The 23,572-nt window shown below is 39.9% G+C and overlaps 2 protein-coding genes across 2 annotated transcripts in view; both read left to right on the forward strand.

Moving 5' to 3' along the window:
• Window positions 1-23,572, forward strand: part of LOC126853044 (FK506-binding protein 59-like) — a 406,809-nt gene that overhangs the window by 53,898 nt on the left and 329,339 nt on the right. The gene's annotated exons all lie outside the window — the stretch shown is intronic.
• Window positions 14,591-22,883, forward strand: LOC126853556 (uncharacterized). Its single transcript, XM_050599403.1, has 3 exons — window positions 14,591-14,606; window positions 16,127-16,438; window positions 22,738-22,883. The coding sequence occupies exons 1-3, from the start codon at window positions 14,591-14,593 to the stop codon at window positions 22,881-22,883; spliced, it is 474 nt and encodes a 157-aa protein (XP_050455360.1).

Genomic DNA, 23,572 nt, shown 5'->3' on the forward strand with positions numbered 1-23,572 from the left:
TGACTGAGACAGACAGAACTCGGTAAATCGTTATTAAAACTTTTATATATTTGTAAAATGCATACAGCTTGATGCAATGTTTTTGTTACATACTGGATATGATTACAACATCATATAATGACGTAGTTAGCATTCTGTTTTTATTACTTATAAATGTCTTCTTTTTTTCGTAAAACGCATAATGCACGATAAATTGCAAACGATAAAAACATTTCTTTGACAAATGTGATGTTTATGCGTCAGTATAATCCTTTCGCGCTTAAAATGAAATAATTAGTGGGGCAATGCTATTATGTTTGTGCGACCCTTTGTTAAATATTAATATTGATAACATTTAATTTATGTACGACGATAAGAGAACGCATTACGCGGCTCGTGTGTAAACAAAGTATTATCGAATCGAATATAGATATTAATAAAATTTCAATATATTAATTGCATGTAATCAGGAGGAGTAATGGAAATTTTTACGTATTGATTTTTCTTTTCAACATCAATTACAACATCAATATAAATTTATATTGATAACCTGTTCGCAAAAATGATCATAGCAGTTAAGATTGTTCGGCTTTCCCCAAGCATACGCACACACACATAAGAACTATTGATAAAATTATCGTTAAACTACTTTAAGCAAGCAAACTATCGTTCTAACAACGTCGTCTAGTAGTGCCTCGTGGCGCTATCGACGGTTAATTCAATGACCTGTCAACGAAACGGAGTAAAGAAGGAAGACTACCCGAGATACATTAGAAGAATCCTGGTGACAGCGGATTACTGCACAGCTTGGCGAAAGTAATTTCGCGTGATAGGCGCTTCGTGAAGCACAGGCGTAGAGCGCGATATTAAAGGCAATGCGCGGAATATGGTAATGTTCGGTGGCAGAGAGAGGGGGAGAGAGAGAGAGAGAGAGAGAGAAGGGGAGAGAGTGGAATAACGGAGGGAAATAACGAAACGACATAGACGCGACGTAGCTGGACATCGGGCAGCGGTGAAATCCATCCGAACAAAGGAAACGTCGAGAGCCACGCACGTTTATTCCGTTCAATTTCACCGCGCGCGAGTTTGGTTCGCGCAAACGGCGACGCTAATGGCAGTTTCCATTCTCGAGATTTTCGAATTTCTCGCAAAGCCCGCTTTCGCCCAGACTCGCTCAGGAGTTTCAGATTTTCCGGGACTTCGAGATTCGTTTCTCTCTCTCTCTCTTCTTCTTCTTCTTCTCTTCGACTAAAGCTCAACGGGAGTATATTGGAGAACCGTGAAAATGGGACAGCGCTGGAAACTCCGTCAAAGTATTAAAATCGTATCGCGCTCATTTTACACGACGCGACTGCATTGATCGCATTCACGACACGTATCACTTGCCCCACCGCAGCTATGTAACGTTGCGTAACGTTACGCAATTGCAAGATATAAACACTGTGCAAAACTCTTCTCTATAATATTTAAAATGAACAGTATAAAGTATAACATGTTCGTATCGAGTTGATTTTTTGCGAAATAATTCACATGATGCGAGCTCGACTCGTATAAGGATGCTGGGATGATATATAATGCGTGGAAATGAAGATGGAAACCGGACAGATCTTCGGAATACAATCTTATCCGATAAATATAACAATACGGCTCTGCGGATGTAGAGCCATTTAAATCGATTTCTCACATTTCCGGCCCTCTTCCATCCCCTTCCTCCCTATCTCGCAAGAATCCACCAAGTACGCGAGGGCCAAGGTAATTCGATGTGATGCCGCCGGAGTGGCTTTTGGCATTGAGAGCGAGCAAGAGGAGCAGTAAGAAAGAGAAAGAGGAGTTAGTAGAGAGAAATGTCGGAGAAAGGGACAGGGAGACCGATATAGAGAGAGAGAGGGCGAAGGAGAGGACGTAACTCAGACTGTACTTGGACTATCTGCACGGTGGATCTGGCATCTCGAAGAGCAACGCCCACTCACACTTCGCTGCGGGTACGCCGCAGCATGTGTGTGTATATGTGTGTCTGTATGTGTACATGTACTCGCCTCGTACGTATATACATACATATATCACGCGTGAACGCGAAAGCGTACGCGTGTTACAGCCGTTCCTTCGCTCGCTCGTGCGGGCAGGTAGGTCGGGCACGCCGGCGCGCGCGCACACACGTCGGGGGTGGATCGCGTACAATTACCCATTGTCTGATACAGAAATTTATGTGAGGATACCCAGGGCCCACGTAACTAACGGACGGTCAGCTTCGAAAGAGAGGGATTTAGAGAGAGGGAAAGAGATATCTACTAAATCCAAAGGCTCGCCGCAGCATGCGCCTTAGACTGTGCAGATAACCGACGAATAGGATACAGGAGGGACGTGCTTTGTGAACCGGAACCCGCGTACCTACCTACGTACGTAATCTTATATTTCGATGCGTCAGAGTGTGGGTAGAGAATTTGTACGTGTTTCGCGTATACGCGTCGAGAGCTGGCGGGACCGATCGGATGTCTCTTCTCTTTCTTCTTCTTCCCTAGCTGATTTTTGTAAATATGAAAAAGAAATTCTGCCGTCATTTCCCACTTTCGCACATTTTTGTAAATTAAAATTGAGCCCGGTTTGTTGAATCGCGCTACAAGTTAAGCAAACTTAAGTATAATCGAAAAGAAGAAAAAAGTAACAATCTTTCTCTGTCTAGAAAACATTTAAAACATTTATAAACATAATACACAAAAGAAATATTTTAAACAATATTGTTAAAATTATTAATTAAAATAATATAAATTAATAATAATTAATAATACAAATAAATTTATATATTAATAACGAAAATAATTAGAAAATCGTTAAAACTAAATTTATTTCAGAATAATTGTATTGTTCATTTAACACTATAAAGTTTACACAGAAATAACTAATAAAATTTTAAAATGGAAACGGATTTGACACATGTAAGCCGTAAAAGATAAATAAATAGAATAAACACAAATTCTCTCGTAAAAATATTTTCTCGTAACATTTTCAAACATTTTCAAATATACTGAGAAAAATAATTATATATTTTTGTCAATAGATGTCATTTAAAATCTCGAACGAGAAATATATATTAAAAACACTTTTTTATTCATAAAATTAACTAAATATTTCAAATAAGATTTTAATTTATATACAAGTAAATTATTATTTTACGTTAAACATTGATATTTTAATACGATAAAAATAGCTTATACATAGATATTTTATATTTATTTTGCATTTTAGATATTATTTTTTGTCTATCAGCAACAGATATTCATTATTAGGTGCTGTTTTGTGTCGGCAATGAAAAAAATATATAACATTATACAAAAAATATTCACCTAATCCTGATTGTAAACGTGCGGGCCCTTTCACAATATGTACCTACATATCGTTCGATAGCAGAGACGACATCTCGATTTGCTGATTTGAACGGGAATTTAAAAGAATCTCGCGAAATGTGAGAGGAGCCGCGGTTTTCACCGATGACCGCCATTCCAGCGCTTACGCTGTTTCGTTTGCGTGGTAGAGAGAAAAAAAACTGACTAAAACTACGAACGTGCTTGTAACGCTGTCCAAACAAGAATCGTAGCCCCGGCGTATTAAAGCGTCGACGGAGGGCGAACGGTAGTCGGCCATCCCTTATTTACCCACGTGACGAAGCAGGCACTTAGTATCGTGATATTACCGGCGCAAATAAAAAAACACGAGTGAGAAAGTGTCTCGAGCGAAATTTAAACGCAACGACGGGACGATGATTTATATTATGAATGAATGTCTGCAGTGAAATTGGGTTACGAGAGATTTAGGATTATCTTTTACGAAGCGTGCATTTGTCGCGCTAACTTGCTGCCTGTCATTTATTAAGATGAAGCTTCTCTGTTTCATTTTTCATTTTATTTATATTATACCTATGTAATAATATGTATATCTTATTAAAGTATAATATTATGATGCGTAAGAAACAAAATAGTCACAAGGTATATCACGGCTGAATGTCTACTCTATCGTGACATGAGATCCGACGGAGTTGCGTTTGTCATAGAGGAAGAAAATAAAACGCCGTTAGTACCTCACTGCAAGCTGTCGCAACATCGAAAAGAGATCGGCGCGACGCCGAGAACGTGCAACGCATTAGGAGATCCCGAGGATCTCTCACGAGAAGGCAGAGGAAAAGAGAGGAGCTGGGAAAACAATCCTAGCGTCACGCACACTTGCACAAATAGTGAAGAAACGGAAGAGACTTCCGCATCCTCGGGCAGAGACCGAGGGGGATATCCGACGCGCGCGCGGACGTCTTCCTTTTGGATCCGACCTCTATGATTTCGTCGCTACTGCTTTACCAAAAAAAAGTAGTCCCGCGAGATGCGACGCTCGCGTGTAATTCCTTCGTGTTTTTTTCCGCGCCAATAATAGCGCGTAAGCGTCCGCTTCCCATCATCGACGGAAAAAATTAATCGGTCCCAAGAGCGTGCCCGAGTTGTCGTCATCTCCGAGACTCGGTGTCGCGCGAGGACACGGAGGACATGTTTCGGCGAGATGCCAGATGTCGCGTGATGATGGGCGAGAAGGGAAACCGGTTTTCGGATAAAACGAGGGACGACAAGATCCGTGGATACGTTATGAAAAAAGCTGATAGCGTCCGACGATCCGCCCCTCGTTATGGCAAAGCCTTCGGGATAAATCGCGCGAAAACTTTGATCGATGCCTCCCGCCTTTGACCTCTGACTCTCCCTCGTGCTGGGCTCGCGCGAGGTCTCGCATCAGCGAGCCGTGCTTATCGGGACATCGATATCGCCAAGTCGGTTTTCTTCCCCCGAATCGGCATCTTTGACACGCCACTGGCCGATCGATCGACCTGTCGCCAAGAGTTACCTCCGGCGACGGATCGTAGAAAAAAGATGCGGGAGGTTCGTTAGCATCTCGTTGAGAGGCGAGGGATGAGAAATCGTGTTTCTCGATAATCCTGGCGCTTCTTCCTCCGCGCCGAAGCAAAATGGTTTATGGGTGGACGTGTATCAGTGTCGCCGGCGACAGAATCGATTATCGACAAATTCGTGGACGCTGGATCGGACAAAAATTGCAATTCGATTAACTCTATTTAATTGCATGCATCCGATATGAACACGCGATATCTCTTCAATTATTTTTTATTAATAAAGTGCAGGTACAAACCTTTCTTTTCTAATTTTGTTGAATTATAAATATTTTTGATGTTACGATTATATCGACTCCTCCTTGATGAACTGTGATTTCGAGTACAATGCAAATAGCTTTGAAGAACCTTTCCCGCGTGATGGATGAAGTTACAGCGAAATGCAAATGTTATTAGTGGTATCTATCGGTAGCGCGTAATTCGACATTCAATTATGGTCTGCGCCATATCGGGCATAATACATCGCGGCGCTCTCATCACGATCTATGCCACCCTCGTGTGTACAAATAATCTTCTGACGTGCGGGATGGACGCGCATAAAGGAGATTCTCTATTCGGCGGCATTGTTAAAAGCAAAAAAGCACCGTTACCAATCACGCGACGCGGCGCGGAGCGGCGGTTACGGGGGTCCATTATAATTAGGTTTGTGCGTGCATACCGTTAATGGACACAATATATACCCCGTGCCGCGTAACAACGCGACTCATCGCTAACCGAATTATCCTCCCCCGCTCGCCCCGTCTCTCACCGTTTCCGTCCTTGCCTCCTTTTCCCGCCCTCTCCGCGTCCCATTGTTTACTTTTGTCCGTCCATCCTCCGAACAGCCCCAGGCTAAACAAACTTACGGGGTTTTAACGCTTAACAAGCTTAGTGATTTTGTAATTGGGTTACCGCAGTCCGCCGCGAATGGAAATCGTAAAAATTCTTACCCCGACGTAACAACGTCCCGCAACGCTGGCAGATCCTCCTTCTTGCACGCGATGATGAGGTCTGCGCAATAAGTTTTACTAGCTATCGGATAAACCATACATAAACACGTGCTTCCAACAGCATACGACGTCCATGTATTATGCGCAACATTAAACCGCGGGTCCGAATAACCCTAACATAAGCCCTGCACGGGTTAGTAGTCCCATAAGCTACAAGTATCAAAATGCACCTCTCGACACCTTCCAGTTTTATATCATGAGAATAAATTTTCGCCTCGTAAATAAATTTTCGATTTATAGCGAGAGAGGCTAAATATCACATCGCAAACGCGGAAAAGAATTATTCATTTCATAAAATAAATATCTTAAAGTATTGCTGCGAGTTGTGAAAATAATTGATTTTAGACTAATTTTAACACGAATGTAAATGTATCGGAAACGCAATTTGTCGTATAAAGATACATTGAGAATAAAATCTTTTTATTTAAGGATTTTTTTCGAGAAAAATGATTTACAAAATTGCAAAACTAACATATATGTTTTTGCATGAAGAAGCGTAAGTATGTTATCGATTTCCAAATTAATTTTTTTGAAAATAAAGTCTCGTAGAAAAAAATATTCTAAAATATTTCCAATTTATTTTCCCAATTTTGTGAGAAATTACTTTTTGGTTGTATTACAATTTTTACACCTTAAGTAGATAAATAAAAAAAATATACATCCATATGTGTGTAATATTTACGTTATAACAATTATATCACATTATATATAATCAAAGTGAATTTAATTTCATATTTCTTTATTGAAGACAAATGGATCAAGATTTTTGTATCGTGATTATATCGTGATAAAAAAAAAACGTGAGAAGAAAAAACTAGACGTGACGCGAGATCATCTCGTATACGCGGATACTCACTCAAACGTTTTCCGTTTTCCGGCACTGCGGTGAACGAGATTCTCTTCGAATTTCACGTATCCATAATACATTATCGAGTTACCATGGGGGAGCACTGTGGAGGCCACCATGGAGACTCTATTCGTATATCGAGTATTCGCGCGTATATATGAAGGCTTGTAAATTTCTTCCTAGCCTTCAACGCGGATTAGGTTAACCCCTATAATATCATCATAATTCCTGTGTTACCGCAACCGGACGCTGCACGTGTGTTGTATGCGCATCCAATGTGGTAATCTGTACTTCCATAAATATAATGCATCTATATTTCTCACAATGCGCGAAAATTATTGTACGCGTCGACGAGGAACGGATATATTATCGAATAAAGAGAGACGTATAATTTTGTGAATAATAAGTCATAATTGAAAATAATTAAATTTTTATGCTATCTTTTTTTTTTCGGCGTTATAAAATTTTGAGTGTAATAAAGCTGACGTGTCTCCGCGCGGCTCATGACTTCGTAACAGGATCAATTTCACGTATCGCTTGTTTTATATATTTGCGCATGCAAGTGGATGATATTATGCAACACGAAATATCGTGACATGACGTTATACGGCGTTCCGACACGCACAGAGAGAGAGATAACGTACTTATAAAATATTTTTCAGTAACAAGAGGGTGGGGTGAACTTTCATTGTCGTGCTAGTTACGAGTCAGGCACTCTTTTCTATCGCTTATCACCGTACAGAGGATATAAATGCACATTAATATTTATGTGGAACAATAATAATTATATTCGGAAATATAAATAGACTAGCAAATGTGCAGATATCGTAATACACTTGCTGGAAACTGGAACGACGATTTGTCTCATTAGATTAATCGCGTGTAATTTATAATGACATAATTTAATTAGCTCACAGTTAACTGGTTATTTCGTAAACGCAAATGATATCCGCATAAAATTTATTACTCTTAAAGATACCTATCGTCACTATATTATTAGCGAATCTGGACTTTGTGCTGCATATGCTTTGTGCGTGTATGTGAATGCGTTTATTAAATCTATTAGGAGAATTTATGCCGCGCATACTGCACATCTTACACCATCGTTTCTCATCACGATGCAAAACAGCATTTATAAATAGATTATAGATTTGACGCTAATACATGGTATACATTTGGTACTATTATTACCGTTACGTATCATCTAATATTATATTCTTACGCGAAACAGATCACAAATATAATGGGAATTTTGTTCTTGTATAAATGGTCGCAGTTCATCGGATTGCCCTATAAAAAGACTTCTACTTCGTCGTTTAACCCGCTCTTCAGTAAAACCCCGCTACCTTGGATTACATCATAGATAAAAAGATTGCACCACCATTGGTAGGAGGATAGTGGCGTCCATTGCGAGATTGGATCGGATGTTTCACGATCTTTCTGATAATGGCGGCCGAGCCGGCACACTGTCCGGGACGCCAGAATCGTCTTTGGATTAATCGATTTGCGCCAGTGATAGCATTCCCGAGACGAGACGGAAAGAGTACGTTTCACTTCCTCGATTTCTATTCGCCCGCTAAATGGAAAGAGCTTACGTCGATATCGCTCGAATCGAGGCTTATGGTTTTCTTCGTGCGCGAATCGAGGACTTTCAATAAAAACTAGTATCTACTATATTTCGGCGCGAGATCTATTTCGTAAAATATGTCATGCTTACTTTTATCGATTCTTCGCAATATACAGTTATTATTTTAAAAAACGCAGTTTTATTTTAATATTAACCAGAAAATAAATATCTCACTTACCGGTCGATGCGTAACAGCGGAGTTAATCATATAGAAGCTCTGCGTTGATCTGTAACATATAAATATAAAATTCAAATTATAGCAGCGTTCAAAATTAATAATATTTTAAAAAATTATTATTGTGTGTAAATATATTAAATATTATATTATAAAAATTCAATGTATACATTAATAAGCAAATATTTAATTGTATAAATTTCCTATAAAAAACAATACATTTTTGTTTAAGTATAATCTTTTATAAGATATGTAAAAAATAATTTATAATTTCCATCCTCTATTCTCTATTGTTTTGATTTCTACTTCGAGTGAATAAATTGTACGCAAAATATTTGTTTCGGTAAATAGCTGTCCGTCTTTGATATGTTTACAAATTTTTTATTGTGGATTAATTAATCATGCGGACTGATAATTGCTAATTGTTCGTAGAGAATGATCGTGTTTCAAGGCGTGGCATATGGAGGAGATTGTGCGACACACTATCTGACGTTTCAAGTTTCACTGCGTGATATTACTAATTATACTAGCGCGTGTACGCAGCATAAACAAACGCCAGTTGATTTGTCATCACACTTCGAAACATCGAAACATTACTTTATGCCAAATATTGAACACCTTGTGAAATCATTTCATGTCGAATATTCTGTTTCCCGTATTTCTGATTGATTATTAACGAATTGATGCATAGCTTTCCATTATCTGAATTATTCAAACCGACGATTCTTGGATTACAATATTCCATGTTCTATATCCAATAGTTTCCTGCATTTAATTATTCACTTGAATTATTCGATTCGTGTACAAGGCTTTTTTAGACGATTTATTACGAATTTCTGTCTTAAATTTTATTGCAAATTATGAATCATCTAAAAAGACCTTTACTTCATTCTTAATTAAAAAAAAAAAAAAATAATGATAAATCAACAAAAAAGTTTAAAATACGATGCAAAATATATTTAATACGCATCGTTAAAAAAATAATTATCGTTCGTAAATACCACAAAAATAAATTCAAGTTACCATTTTCTCGTTTCGATTTCTTCAAATGAATAATTCGCTATTTGGATAAATAGCGATCGTTTAATGCTGCGAGTTAAGTAATCGCGTGGCCGAGATTCGCACATCTGGACGAGACACAAAATGAAGGAAATAAAAAAAAAAAAATAAAGAACGGATAAAAGCTTCGTCGCACAAGGTATCTCGTTGAGTCCGTGAAAATCGGACGACGTGCAATCGTGATACACACACGAGTTGCACAGACCTCGCGTGTTCGCGCGCAACCTTTTCTCGCTGCATCGTCTGCTGATATACTGACACGGGGCCAATTATTTACGCTTAATGTCGTACTTACACGGAGTCGTGCGGGGAATGAAGCGAGGCAACGGAGACGAAATACGAACGCGAAACGATCTTGATGGTAACGGCTCCTAATGAAAAGCGAATGGCTTCCGATAAAAATCAAGAAATTTATCATCGTTTGCCCGATCGTACCAACGGCTATCTATCGTTTTTTGCGAGCTTTTCAAGCTGGCAGAATTACGGTGCGTTAATATTGGATATCAAACGATTGTACAATAGGTTGTGTGTTTTGCCTTCAATCACGTACAGCAAATATATGGATTTTGTATAATTAAGATATCCGACAAGATGATTAAGAGAAAATCGGGAGATAAAATAAATTAATGTAATACATCTTTTATAACATGATAAACGTATTTTTAAAACTATTTTTTTTTGTGCGCTCTTTTAAAATAATTTTTATTAAAACAAGAGAGTAATTAGCTGAATCATTGTACTTAAAAAGTTTCATTTATATTGTATCTTGACTTAAGAGTGATATGCACGCGCGTCATGCATACTGCGCGCAGGTAACTAAAGGACTCTAGTCCACATGATTATAGGAAACCGTTGATTACTTAGTCACGATATTAGTATGACATTACTAATATTGACAAGATTATCGGTATCAGATGTTCGTATTATTGCAGCGGCTGATTATTCCGACGTCAATAATTCCAATATGCGCATCACTCCGGAACTGGTTTTCACCTCTAGATAGAAAAGAACGAGAGCAAAAGAAAGAGAGAGAGAGAGAGAGAGAGAGAGAGAGAGCAAGTAAGAGAAGAAGATTCCCGTGCCTGCTAGAAGACATAAAACTCGGGATTACGGTACGCGGCTCGTTTCGAGATGTTTGCGCGAAAAAAAAAAAAGAAGGTAAAGTTGGTGGATCGTAAAGTTCGAGATTACGCCGTTCGGGTTTAACGGGGCAGAGACACCCCGCGCGAAATTTGCATGAGACTGCTGTAAGAGATCTCGCAAGAAAGTGGCAATGAAGAGGCGAGATATATAGGCATCGTTACTGGACTGACGTAGAGGCGAGACGCGTACAAATAGGAACCTTGTCCTCGAAAGACGACAACGCTAGCTAGGCGCATCCCGTAAAAAGAATGGGCCGTAAAAGAAATGTCGAATGTCAGCGAGACACCGGGCATTAAAGGCCTCTTGGCGATGGAAAAATATGCGGCGGTGGTATTTCATTATATCGCATGTATCTCGCGGGAATCTCCGAATAGGCGCGCGCGAAACTTTTGCGACCCCCGATAAAGAGAAGTAAGGGTAGAAATTCGCATTCATTTCACCGGCACTTTTTATTCAAATTCGGAATTATTCTCGTAAAGCATCGCCGTGTGTACTCGTTCGCGTATTAGCTTATGCAAAGCGGGAGCGTTGCGAGGACCTTTTTCGGAACGCCATTAGGCGGGAATGCAAATGAGAAGCTCGCATCGGTTACCTTTCACCATTGACGGGCGCAGGGAAATGCAATTTCGCCGAAGATTTGATCGATTACCGAGGAGAAAAGTGGGTACAGTCGGACCCGTCCAGTCAAATGCAAGCTAAACTAACTGAAACTGACTCCGCGAAGCATGGACCCCAGCGTGAATGGTTAAAAATAACGTTGAAGAGCCGGTTGTTACAAAGTAGTATTACCTCGGGACGTTCGAAATGTGAGAAATGAAATTCACTTCGAAGGATCCGTCAGAGACGGCGTGATATCTATTTGATGTCCGGCCGCCATCTCAGACATTTAGAGAAAATTATTGAGCTCTCTTATGAATCGATCGTTCACTATTTGCCTCTTCGTGTCTCGTATCTGCGCGCAAGGCGTGCTTCGAGTATCGATCTAAAGTCAACGGACTTAGAAGTACGTATGTACGTACTTATGAACGCCCAACGACAGAGAGACAGGTTAACCTTCACGTCCTCGCTAAGAGTTTTCATGCTTTTCACGAATAATAAATTAAACGGAGAGACCGTGTTAAGGAAAGAGAAGATTCGTAAAAATTTGACGCACTTAAAGTTATTATCACTCGCTGTACCTACGAACATTGAGAAACTTTGGCAAAAGAACTGAGGGATCATTAAATAGATTCATTATTGCGCGATTAAATTAAAGAAGTAAGCTTATCAAAAATCGTGCGTTCCAATACTATTATAATACAATCTGAGATAATTTTTCATGAATTTCATTTACAATTTCAAATTTACAAAAGTTGCCGTACAAATTACTTGAATTAACAATTTATAAAATATTCATTTGATAAGTTATTATTAGCAATAAATGTTGATTGTTTCGTCATCAAGAATACAACAGCGTGTGTGACTCGTGCTTTATAAAAGTATAGAGTTGTCGCAGAACTTTTGTTAACACTTGTTATCGATGTAAGAAAGTGAAATAGAATGAACAACTTGCATGAACTTAGTTATCCATACCTGTCATAGTTATATTTATAACAACGTAACTGTGGGTAGGTGTTTTTAACGTGCCCTTATAGATAAGTGGAAACTTATCGATCATTTTCAACTGCGCGTTCATGTACGCGATATGTATTTACGGAGAACAATTTTCATAAAGAATGATACAGTCGGCAATAACATTCGTATAAAGATCCGCTGATGCAATAAGGTACATATTAAAATTTTATTTTATTTTAAAGAAGCAATGTTGTATGTTAATTCAATATCGAGAACACGATATTAATGAACTCGTTATCATTTTTTGCCACGATAAATTTAGAATATTATTTTCTTAAATATTATTTTTTGAAAAGACGTATAATTTGAAAACTTTTCTTTTAAAATAAAAAAAATTAAATTAAGTTTTAAGAATTTTGCAAGAAACATTATATGTATACACAGAGTAAGACATAAATTATCCGATCTTTCTATAAAATAATCTTGTAAGAATATATTAAAATAGATACAACAAATACTATTATTGTACAATTAATTTTATTCATCTAGCATTAATTGTAAAACAAAATAAAACGTGAAAATTTGTGATTCTTTTATGTCGGAAACGTCGGTTAAAGTCTTTTTTATGGCTACTATACGTCTAATTGTAATCGTGGCTCTTTCCTGTCATCGCGAGTTAACGTCCGTCGCATTGACACAAGGTTTCAACGCGTGCTACGAGCGTAAAGGTTGTTGTTACGATTATTACTATCATTATTAGCGTCACTACCGCGCATTATCGCAGCGTACAGATATCGTCGCAGGTTGTCCGATTTTGTTATCGTAACTTATTAACTCATCTGACACTTTAAGGCGACAAATAAAAGTTCATTGCCCGTTTTCCCAGAAAAAAATGTCAAGATAAATAAAATATCTTTACAAAATGGCAACACATTGAAAGTTCAAGTTCTTTTCTTTCGATATTATATTTTTATCGTATTTTTAATGTTTTCTGTCAAATTGATAAAAGTTCATACACGTGTATAAATAAAATGCGTCAACAATATCTGATTTGCAATATAATTCTACAAAAAAATCATGTCCACTTTTATTTCATTATCTTACGTATAGTTTTATTGACCTTCATTTATCTATTATTCAACAATCTTTTTTCCTTGATCCCGATACTTTATTAAATTTAAACCTTATAGACGCAGATACACGAAGTAAATCGCGCAGAGTCTGCAGGTGGCCAGATAGCTCCGACTCTTTACTTACGAGCGATGCATATTTTATACCCGGCGAACACGTGAGACAATGAACTGCCGGAAGACTCGACCCGCTTGACAAACTGCGAAACAATTTTCGCGTTACACCGTAAAATTTTGGCCGATCGCCATTATTCCCTACGTACGTGTACCGAATGATCGATGGGTCGCTCGTGAATGCGTGCGAGAGCAGGCGCGTTTGTTTTAAACTATGCAGTTTTTTTTTTTAGCACAAGCTCCTCTTTCTCTCTTCCTCTCATTTTCTCGTTCAACCCCCTGCGGTCGTTCGGCAAGTGCTGGATTAAAAAAAAAACAAGCTCGATAGCTAAAACCGCGTAAATCGTTTGTATCATGTGGATTGTAAACAATGCCGAAAAATGCAAATATAAGTAACGATGTGGCTGCACATTCTGCAATCGGACATGATTTTGAAAATTTCTGAGATTCTTTTGCTTCCTCCTTCGAGAGATTTCGACTCAAATTATGATCCAGATTCGAAATTTCTACAAAAAATGATTATATTTCTCAGTTATAATATAGTTACTTGATCTTTTCATTTATAAAAAATGAAAATAGAACTTTTGAAAACACATTCGCTTTTTTTATGTGATTCTAATGCATCATAAAGATGCTTTATTAATTTATTAACCCGCGAGAATTTTTAAGTAGGAAAAGCATATACATAGCAGGACATTCCTGCGCTATTGGTAATGCAATTTACGAAACGCATAATATTGCTTTTATGTGACGTTATATACCCACTCGTACATACGCACACGCGATGCGTATACACATGTGTCAGAAGCGTGATAAAGGCATCTGCACAGACAGATAAACATTCATTCCGTCCTACGTTAATTACACGCTGCGTTATTTATCACGCTCATGTATATAATGCAAGGGTCAAAACGAATTTATACGGCCGCGAATCGAATTGTTCGGCGCATTACTTTCGCGCCGTTCTCATAATTGATGCGATCGGCCAAGCACCGCGATTCTCAATTAATATTAACGCGCGTCGCGTTATTAGTGCTATGAATCATTCGCACGGCGATTCGCGTAGGCGACGCTATTATCTACGAATCACTGAACTAACGTTGCCGCCGACGGAAATTATAATGTCGTAAGATCTCGGTGTGCCCGTTCATGTCACTTGCGTGACAAATGTACGAGTTAGGAGCGTAACTTCTGCGATCGCCGACGCAACGCTAAAATCAATAGTAGCGCGCGAAGTATAGCGGATACTTATCTTTATATCAACCCACAAAGGGTTCATCTTTACGGCTATATTCGCAAACTGATAACAGTTGAAAATGTCGTGAAAAAATAATTACTTTTATTATTCTTTTAAACAAAATTGTTATTACGGTATTACACACAGATGTTTTTCAACAGAGATTAATTAGGTGTTCGTTACTTGTAAACAAGCATCACGACATATTCCGTTGTGAAAAATATGAAAGTCGAGTTATGCAGCTGTTTCAGCTTATATTTCAATAGTAAAAATTAATTTCTATATACGAGATAAAAGTTTAACCGTATCGATTTCAAGATCAAGGGTCAAAAGATAAGCTTTCTCTCACGACAGGCGTGTCGTAATTTAACGAAATCCGTAACGAACCAATTTAAAGAGACAAACGATAAGACTGGGACCCTTAAAATTTCTATTAACCCGAAAAGGCATGAGGGGTCATTAAAAAAAATTCGGATAAGGTAATCCGCTGATAAGAAGGGCCCGTAAAGGGCTTCATGGGAAAGGGCTTTCGAACCCGATGAGGCGAGACCTATGTTTATGTGGCTTATCTGTATCGACACCCTCTGACATGTGTGACTTATCAAGCAGATTATCGAGCTTTATTGGGTCTATGTTGATTTTCGAATTTACATAAATCTCGGCGTATTAAACGACGCAATCAACGCAGGATCGCGCGACGTAGAATTATATATAAGAGACACATATCATAGATATATATTATAGATATAATATCAAATTTTTTGCCCTTATTTCTTTGTTTTTATCTCGTTTTCTTCGTAAATAAAATGCAGTTTTTACTTAACAGAGACTATCTTATTTATTGTTCAACAGTTACTTCCTCCAAAAAGTCCGATTATTCAGAAAATAATTAGTGCTATTTTTACAGCAAAATTCAGATAAATTCTACAATATATTTATATAATACATTTATTATAAAGATACTATACAAAACTAATTATAAGCGGTCAGAAAAATAGATAATATGGTATATCGAGATTAATAATTAAAAGAGTATTTACATTATTAATTATTAATATTAATATTAGTATTAATTATTAATATTAATTATATTAATATTTAGACTATTAAATAAAATCTAATAATTAACCTATTAATCTATAATCTATTAATCTATTAATTAAAATAATTAATATTCACGTATTGGAAATATCATTTCCGATTAAAGTTTTGAAACAAGTTTCTAAAGATTGACGAGTTCGCAGTTCATTATTACTGATATTAAAAAAAATTGTACTAAAAGTTAAATCGAATGAAATATAGTGACCCCGTGGCTATTCCGATTTGATTGTTTCAGGGAAGGGACGGCTCTATCCGGCCTACAGTCTAAGTGGCAGCGAGGGTGAAGATAATACCTCCAGTTTGCGTAGCCGTGTCTATCCGCAAAATAATCACCAAACTAATCAGCCACATCATAATCATTACAACACCAGTCAGCACAAGCAGCGCATCTATCAACAGCAACAACAGCAACATCCCCTGTATCATATGCCCGGCAGTGGTGCCGGCCTCAGTGACACACCGACTTCCGGTAACGCATCTGACGAAACTCTCACTGATAGTGACCTTATCACTGTCGCTCGTGATTCTGCGCTGCTCGTTCATAACGGTGAGTAAATACGCTTCTTCCTAATTTATTCTCTAATGTTATATTATAATAAATAAAAATCTGATATTTAATTCGCGACTATCGGTTGTTTATTGATAGTGGAAAAAAAAATGCAGGAACCTTATTTCGATTTGCTGAAAAAAAAACTTCGCAATTTATTCTGACACAATAAATTATCGAGATAGATGACAACTTCATTGAACGAGCGATGAAATCTTTTCATGCGAAAGAGCAGAAAAGAGAGAGTGAGAAAGAAAAAGAGAGAGAATTTCTTATCGTAATATTCAAGCTAATAACGCGTCCGTGGATGTAATCTATTCCGATAGTAGTTATGATATATCGTTCTTGTTGAACGGTCACGGATAATACGAATATTGAACGCAATTTCGATGCACAAAATGTTGCATTCATTAAGTATATATATTTCGAATAATAACAGAAATTAATTTTTTTGTGTATGTTTTTCATAGTATTTTATATCCTTATATCAAATTCAATATATATTTTCTAATGTGAACGATCGAGGAAAATGCATCTATACGCATTGGCTGCTGCAAAATGTCAGGAACTCGCTGAAGTAATAGCGGTAATGGTTCCCTTGCGAACTAAGGCAAAGAGTACTATAAAGACCCGACAACAGAGGTTCTTTATTGCCCGAATGCCTTGCGGATCTTCTGCCTCGTGGCGATCCATTTACTACCAGAACACACGGGACAAGTTGATTTTCTCCCGATATGCTGGAACGAGATTCCGAGTGAGAGCGAAAGAGCGACAGAGGGATGGAAATGAGTCCGGTAATTCGTAAACAAGCGAAGAAGGGACTCAAGGGGTTCCGGAAGCAGCGTAGGAAGGATAGATAGCGGGACTCGGGGGGACGCATAAGGACGCGATCGAACGAAGGAAGAGAAAGTTTTGAGAATCGAAATCAGGCGTGGAAAGAAGATGTCTCTCGAGTATAAAACTTGCTCGTAGCATCGGAGGGAGCGTGCGTAGCGGGGATCGCTGCGAACAGAAGAGAGGATAAGAAAATGACAAAGAGAGAAGAGGAAGGAAGTTGCTCGAACATGAGAGAGAAACGAGTATTCTTGAGCGTGACCCTCGAATACATTGCTACTGTCGCCGCCAGGCATAGGAGACGAACAGTCGCACATCCCCGCTTTTGGTAATCAACCGGACATACATAAACATGGCGGTCGTGGGAAGAAAAAGGGAAAATAGAATGGAAAATGGATGAGGCGCGCGTTTACCGCGGACATAACGCTCTCGAAGGGAACCTCGATCGTCCTTGCGACGCGCGCATACTCGTGTCTACGTATCAATAACATTCTAGCCTGAGAGACGCTTCCGGTAATGGATTCACGTAAAGATACTTTGTCATCGATGTAGAATTTCTCCCCGATCCGCTCAATATATTAAAAGATCCCGGAATGCCCGCGCGTGTTAAAACCTGATCATCATAATTCACAAATACATTGCGACGAGAGCGTGTAACATGCGCTTACCTTATTACGAATCTTCACTTAATACATACATATATTTCATACACAGGGTGGGCCCAAACAGGGTCCCCGCCAAACTTAAAATTTTATACAAAATTTAATTCTGAACAAAACGATTCCCTCAAACATCTCGAAAAAAGATATAGTCAATAATATTTTCATTTAAGATATAAATAAATATAACAAAATAATTCTTTTCACTTATGCAAATTGCATACAAAGTGCCTTATAAAAAGATCGTATAATCTTCCGATTCGGCCAAACGGATCACATTAAAATTGATAAGTTAGGGGAAGAGGAAAATCGTGTGTTTATACTCTATCTTATCGGTAACCCAGATCTACGGAAATCTGCAAATTCAGCGAAACTTTTGATACTCGGAGGGAAGCGGTCTTTCGAGCTGATTTTAGCTCGATCTCGGTCAAAATCGTATATTCGTTCGATTGCTGTTTACCGACCGCAAAGTTGGACGTGCCGCGATCTAAAGAGCGGATGAAGAGAGAGAGAGAGAGAGAGAGAGAGAGAGAGAGAGAGAGAGCTTAAAGGACGCGAGCGTCAACGACGACGATGACGACGATCGGATTTGCGAATCCGTCGAACACTAACGTTCGTTGAATCCAGCCGGAGCCGTTGAGACGATGCGGCCGAGATTAGTCTGTCTTCGGGTAAACGTGCACGGAGAGTCGGTGAAGGGTTATCCCGTATTTAATTAAACTGTTACTTCGCATTGATTGCCAAACTTGGGCCCTGGGCCGCTCGCTGCGGAGAAGATTATCGAAGTTCGCCGCGCTTCTACTCTCATAGGCCATATCGAGAGGCAACCAGGCAATCTCGCCAACTTCCAGCCACGCGGTAGCACCGCTAACCTTCTTTGTCAGGCCTTATTACTCTGTCTCCCGTGCGAGCCAATGTAGTTATCAGCATCAGTATCGAAGTAAAAAGCTTGAGGATGCAAGCACGAACAACAAGCGATAATCGCTTTCAATAAATAATCTCTCTTGTTTCACAAAATCTCGTCTAGTTAACGCTTGAAATACACAATAAAGATCGAAAAAAAAAAATAAATATAGAATTAATTCTCACTGTATGGCGCATAAGAAACAGATAAAAAGTTTCGCGTCGCGCACCTCTACTAGTCTCGCACAAATTGCGCGGAAGAGCGTAAAATAGATTCCATCGAATTGCTTACCGACGATGTAATAGATAATACGCTGAATGGACGACAAACGATAATCGCGATAGCGATGCCGCAAGAAGCTAGTTAGCGGGAGTTCCAATTTTGCATGGTGATAGTGACAGGGACGTAACAAACTGTTAACTAGCTCCTCACGGCAAGTAGCTCTGCTGCACGGTTGGGGAAAAGAAAAGTTCGCAATACGCCGCACGATCACCCGCCGCAATGATTTGACGCTGAGGATAGAGTATTTGCAGCTGCAGTTTCCCGCAAGTTTGTGCGATGATCTTGGCAGGATTGTAATATCTAGCCTGTAAGCGGTTTAGTGATACTTCGGGATAATGTACCTCAGCGAACACTAGATAATCCATGTATTGTGTTAATACTATCAGCTATGTATGTGTTCCTCTACGTTGATGATAACATGCGACATAGGATCGCGACATTACAAAAATCAACAATTATACGCTTTTAAGAAAGAAGATATACTTTATCATTATTAGAATCGCTATCAACCTCCTATTGTATATTTTTAATTAATTAAAATACCCCAACTTTTTTGCTACTCTACAAAGTATTTATATTTTATTACTATTCGACTTTTATAGCAAATTTCGAGGAGATGGGCATTTATAATATTCGATCGTATGGATAATTTTGACGTAAGGATGTATCGAGTTGCATGTATAGTTGCAGGGTGCTTCGCGTCATAATCTTGTCTTGAGAATATTGTTAGTTGCGTGTAAGTGGTCTCGGAGCGACCGAGGTAACTACGGGGTAGCCGTTCGCTACGATGGAGAAGAGTTTTCAGCGCACCTTCCCTCCGCACCCTGTTCGCGCTACCCTCGCTTGTTGAAACGCAAGACCGGCGTCTCCTGTCGATCGACCGGGGGTAAGCGAACGCGAGCAAGAGGGAGTTTCATTTAAGTTAGAAATTGCTTCTTCCGTAGCGATGATGGGCCGCAAATTGGGCGCGAAACAGAACGTGAAGGAAGAGAGGAGAGTCTCGAGAATGAGGAGAGATTTCGAGAGGACGAGAGAGAGAGAGAGAGAGGGAGGGAGGGGGGAGGAAGAGAGAGATGAAAGGGCGCGAAGAAACAAGGAGGGATGCATAAACGGGAAAAGGGTATATTGATTTTTTATTTATGCGTTTTGTCTACCCAACTCAGATGCAGTCAGCGGATCTAGAACTGTCAAGTCGGAGGAAGACAACGTCGCGATGCGTACACCGTGTCGCTTGCTTATCGCGTGAAGGCTATATCGTCAATCGTAGGATAAAACGAAGCGTTAACGAGCGACTAACTCGCCAGAGCGGAACCGATCGTTACAAGAGATATTCGCGATGATAGACGCTCGTTAATGCCGAGGCGACGCAGACGAAATCCGATATTCTACGTGAGCGACAAAGGACATCTTTCTCGCCCTCTCTCTTTCTCTCTATTTTTTTTTTATCTATCGAAGTGCCCGGTCATCGCGTTCTTCGATATAACGAGCCGTGATTATCCGAGCAGCGACAAAAGCCCATGTTACTAAAGAATATTTGATAAATCGTCGCACGCTGACGCCGATAGTATAAACATATATACGCGTGACAAATATATTGTTAAGATCGCAAGACGATCACAGAAACGATAATGTCCAGCGTCTCTTTAATAACGAATAACAAAAGGCGCGTTAATAAAAATAATTATACGCAATTATCTGCTTAAGCACGCGCATTGTCGAGAAGAAGTTATAGCGGAAAGACAAGACGCATTAATTATCCGAGAAATTTATAATACGCCAAGAGGAAAGGAATTCTCCAGACAAAAAGAGAGAGAGAGAGAGAGAGAGAGAGAGAGAGAGTGCGCGTTTGTGATAAAGCAACGAGAGTTCTTCCTTCGTGTGAATATCGAAGGTGGGAAGGGGACGACGAGACGGTGGATTAGAGTGCACGACCGGAATTTCGCGGCGAAATCCATTCCTGCGCCGGAACTATGACCGACCCACAAGAGGAGGGCTTTCAGCGAGGACGAATGAATACCCCAGAGGAGGGGGGGGGAGGGAAAGGGGGATTACTTCCGTCTCATTAACGTGTCTCGCGATTCCGCGCGCGACGGGCTTCGAGAAATTCGTCATGCTCGCCGACCGAAAATCCTAATTCATTCACCGTCTGACGATGAAAACGGCGATTTTGTCCACCGTTAATCAGGGAATGATGTAATAACGCGATGTATTTCGCCTTTCACGACGATTTGTTTATTATTTCTCTGATCTCTTTCGTACCGGTATTCTTCAAGTATAGGAAGCAGGATCTATTTAAATGATCGAAGATGATATATACGCTATGTCCATCGTGTTACGCATAGATCAATGTAACGCGATCGATCCCAGAGTACACGCTAATCTCTGGGTAATCACACATTCATACGCACGAGAGAGTTACGATGCAATTAACGATCTAATCTAATTCCACTCGCATGCAAGTATTAGTGATATATGTCAGCGGTAATAATTATATCTATTAATGACGCAAAACTTATCTTTTGATTTTAAAAAAATCTCTGAAATTTTGACGGGCATTCTGACAAGCAATTATTTTACTTTATAAAACTTTCAAACAAATTTACAGAGCAAATTTTATATTTTCGTCAAATTATCCAGTTTCGATGAATATAATAAATTATTTCGTATTTTTAATAAACTCTCTCTTGCATCTGTAATGATTTTCCATAAATGTTAATGTTATCAGTTGGTGTGATACATAAAGCGATATGGAAGTAATCTTTCTATTGTACGTTATCTATTGTATGGAATAAGGGACGTTCCCCGATAGTTTGGCGGCAAATGTCATCTTGGTATGATCGAAGGCGTCGGTATTAATCCGGGATGCTTCGCGGCGCGCTGTGCAACGGTAATGTAATCGTCTAATACGCTGTTTCCCCTCCCATCTCCCTCCGGATGACGCGATGATTTCCACTGTCATGCTAATCCGCGTAGCCCGTAATTGCGCGTTTATGCGCGCCCGGATTGACCTCGAGCATTATGCGTCCAGGATGTCACGGGTGACGAAGGGGAGAGAGCCAGGAATTATTTGCTCGTGGAAGAATGGAAGCGTACGCATGATGGATGGCGCCGGCGTGTTGTCACGTTGAGAGAGGGATTGGGTTAGGAGTCGTCACGCCAGAGATTGAAATCCGCGAGTTTCTCCGCCGCTTTCCCTTTCATCTTGCGAGAGATCCGCCCGCGCGCGGAGTCGTCGTAGTCATTATGATTCAGCTGAAATCTTAATGGAGTATCGAGAATTGCGGTGTGGGATGTATATTAGGGGCTCGCGCCCGATAAAAAGAGGGGCGGGGGGGGCTCAGACCCTCCGGCCGCATCTCCTTCCGGAAACGAGCCGCGCCGGAGATTCGATGCTACGTCACGTGCGCTCGCTCTCTTCACCGCTTTCTATGTGATGCTGAATACGTCTCCATTATATAGCGCCCATTATCCATTTGCGCGAGAATTTCCGTATATATTCTTGCGGTTTACTGTTTGCGTATATTTAAGCATCGCTGGAGAGATCGTGTTTATCCTTCTTGCGGATGGATTTTACGCGCGAGAGACATTTTTCTCTAGATCGACCGATATCGTATATGCAGTCGGTGAATTGATTTACTCGTCTTACGCAGCGACTGAGGCGATAAATACCTTTCACGCGCAAGTGTCCACCACGTTGAGTACGGAGTCAGTCGAGTTTCCAGGTGGTACGCATCGGATGAAGGCGGATGCGCGCAGGATGGGCTAGACGGGCCCCGAGATATGGCGTGTATGCCTTCGGAGCGATACGTCATCCTTGACAAGCCGGCGTGCCGATAACCCTCGTCTACGACAAACCCCGTGTGTGGCCTCACACCTCATCGCCGCAAGGGCCATCCATCATGTTTGAGTAATGTAGGGGAACGATTTCGCGTTATTGCGAATGACCGACTCTGTCGCGCGTGTCCTTTTACCGCGTTTCGTCTTAACCGTAGATTAATCTCTCAAAAAGATTTATTCCGTTAACGCGATCAAATGCCGCGATAATTTAACGTTATCTCTCAATTTTTATAAACCAAGGATTATAATCCTTGGATAAACCAGAAGCGAAAAACAACTAATACTCCTCTCTCTCTCTCTCTCTTATTGTAAGCGGGAAATGATGTTCCTCCCCTCTCGTCACCAAATGGTCCGAGAGAAGCTCCTTGGGCGCCGTTATCAAGCCCAAGTTCAACCTATGCATTATTCAGAAAAAGAGTGGACGTGAAAATTGGGAGCGGGGGCGGAAAAAGGGAGGGGGGGGGGGGGGAGAAAGAGCTACCTATTAGCATGGAACCAAATTACTTTTCTGCGATAACGTCATTCGTATAATTTGCCGCCGCGAACCGACGATGGAAGCTTTTTTCGAGTACGTCTCTTTCCGCCTCGGCAACGCATAATATCCACGCTTCATCCGCG

The sequence above is a fragment of the Cataglyphis hispanica genome, chromosome 1, assembly GCF_021464435.1.
Source record: "Cataglyphis hispanica isolate Lineage 1 chromosome 1, ULB_Chis1_1.0, whole genome shotgun sequence".
In the NCBI taxonomy this organism is placed as follows: Eukaryota; Metazoa; Arthropoda; class Insecta; order Hymenoptera; family Formicidae; genus Cataglyphis; species Cataglyphis hispanica.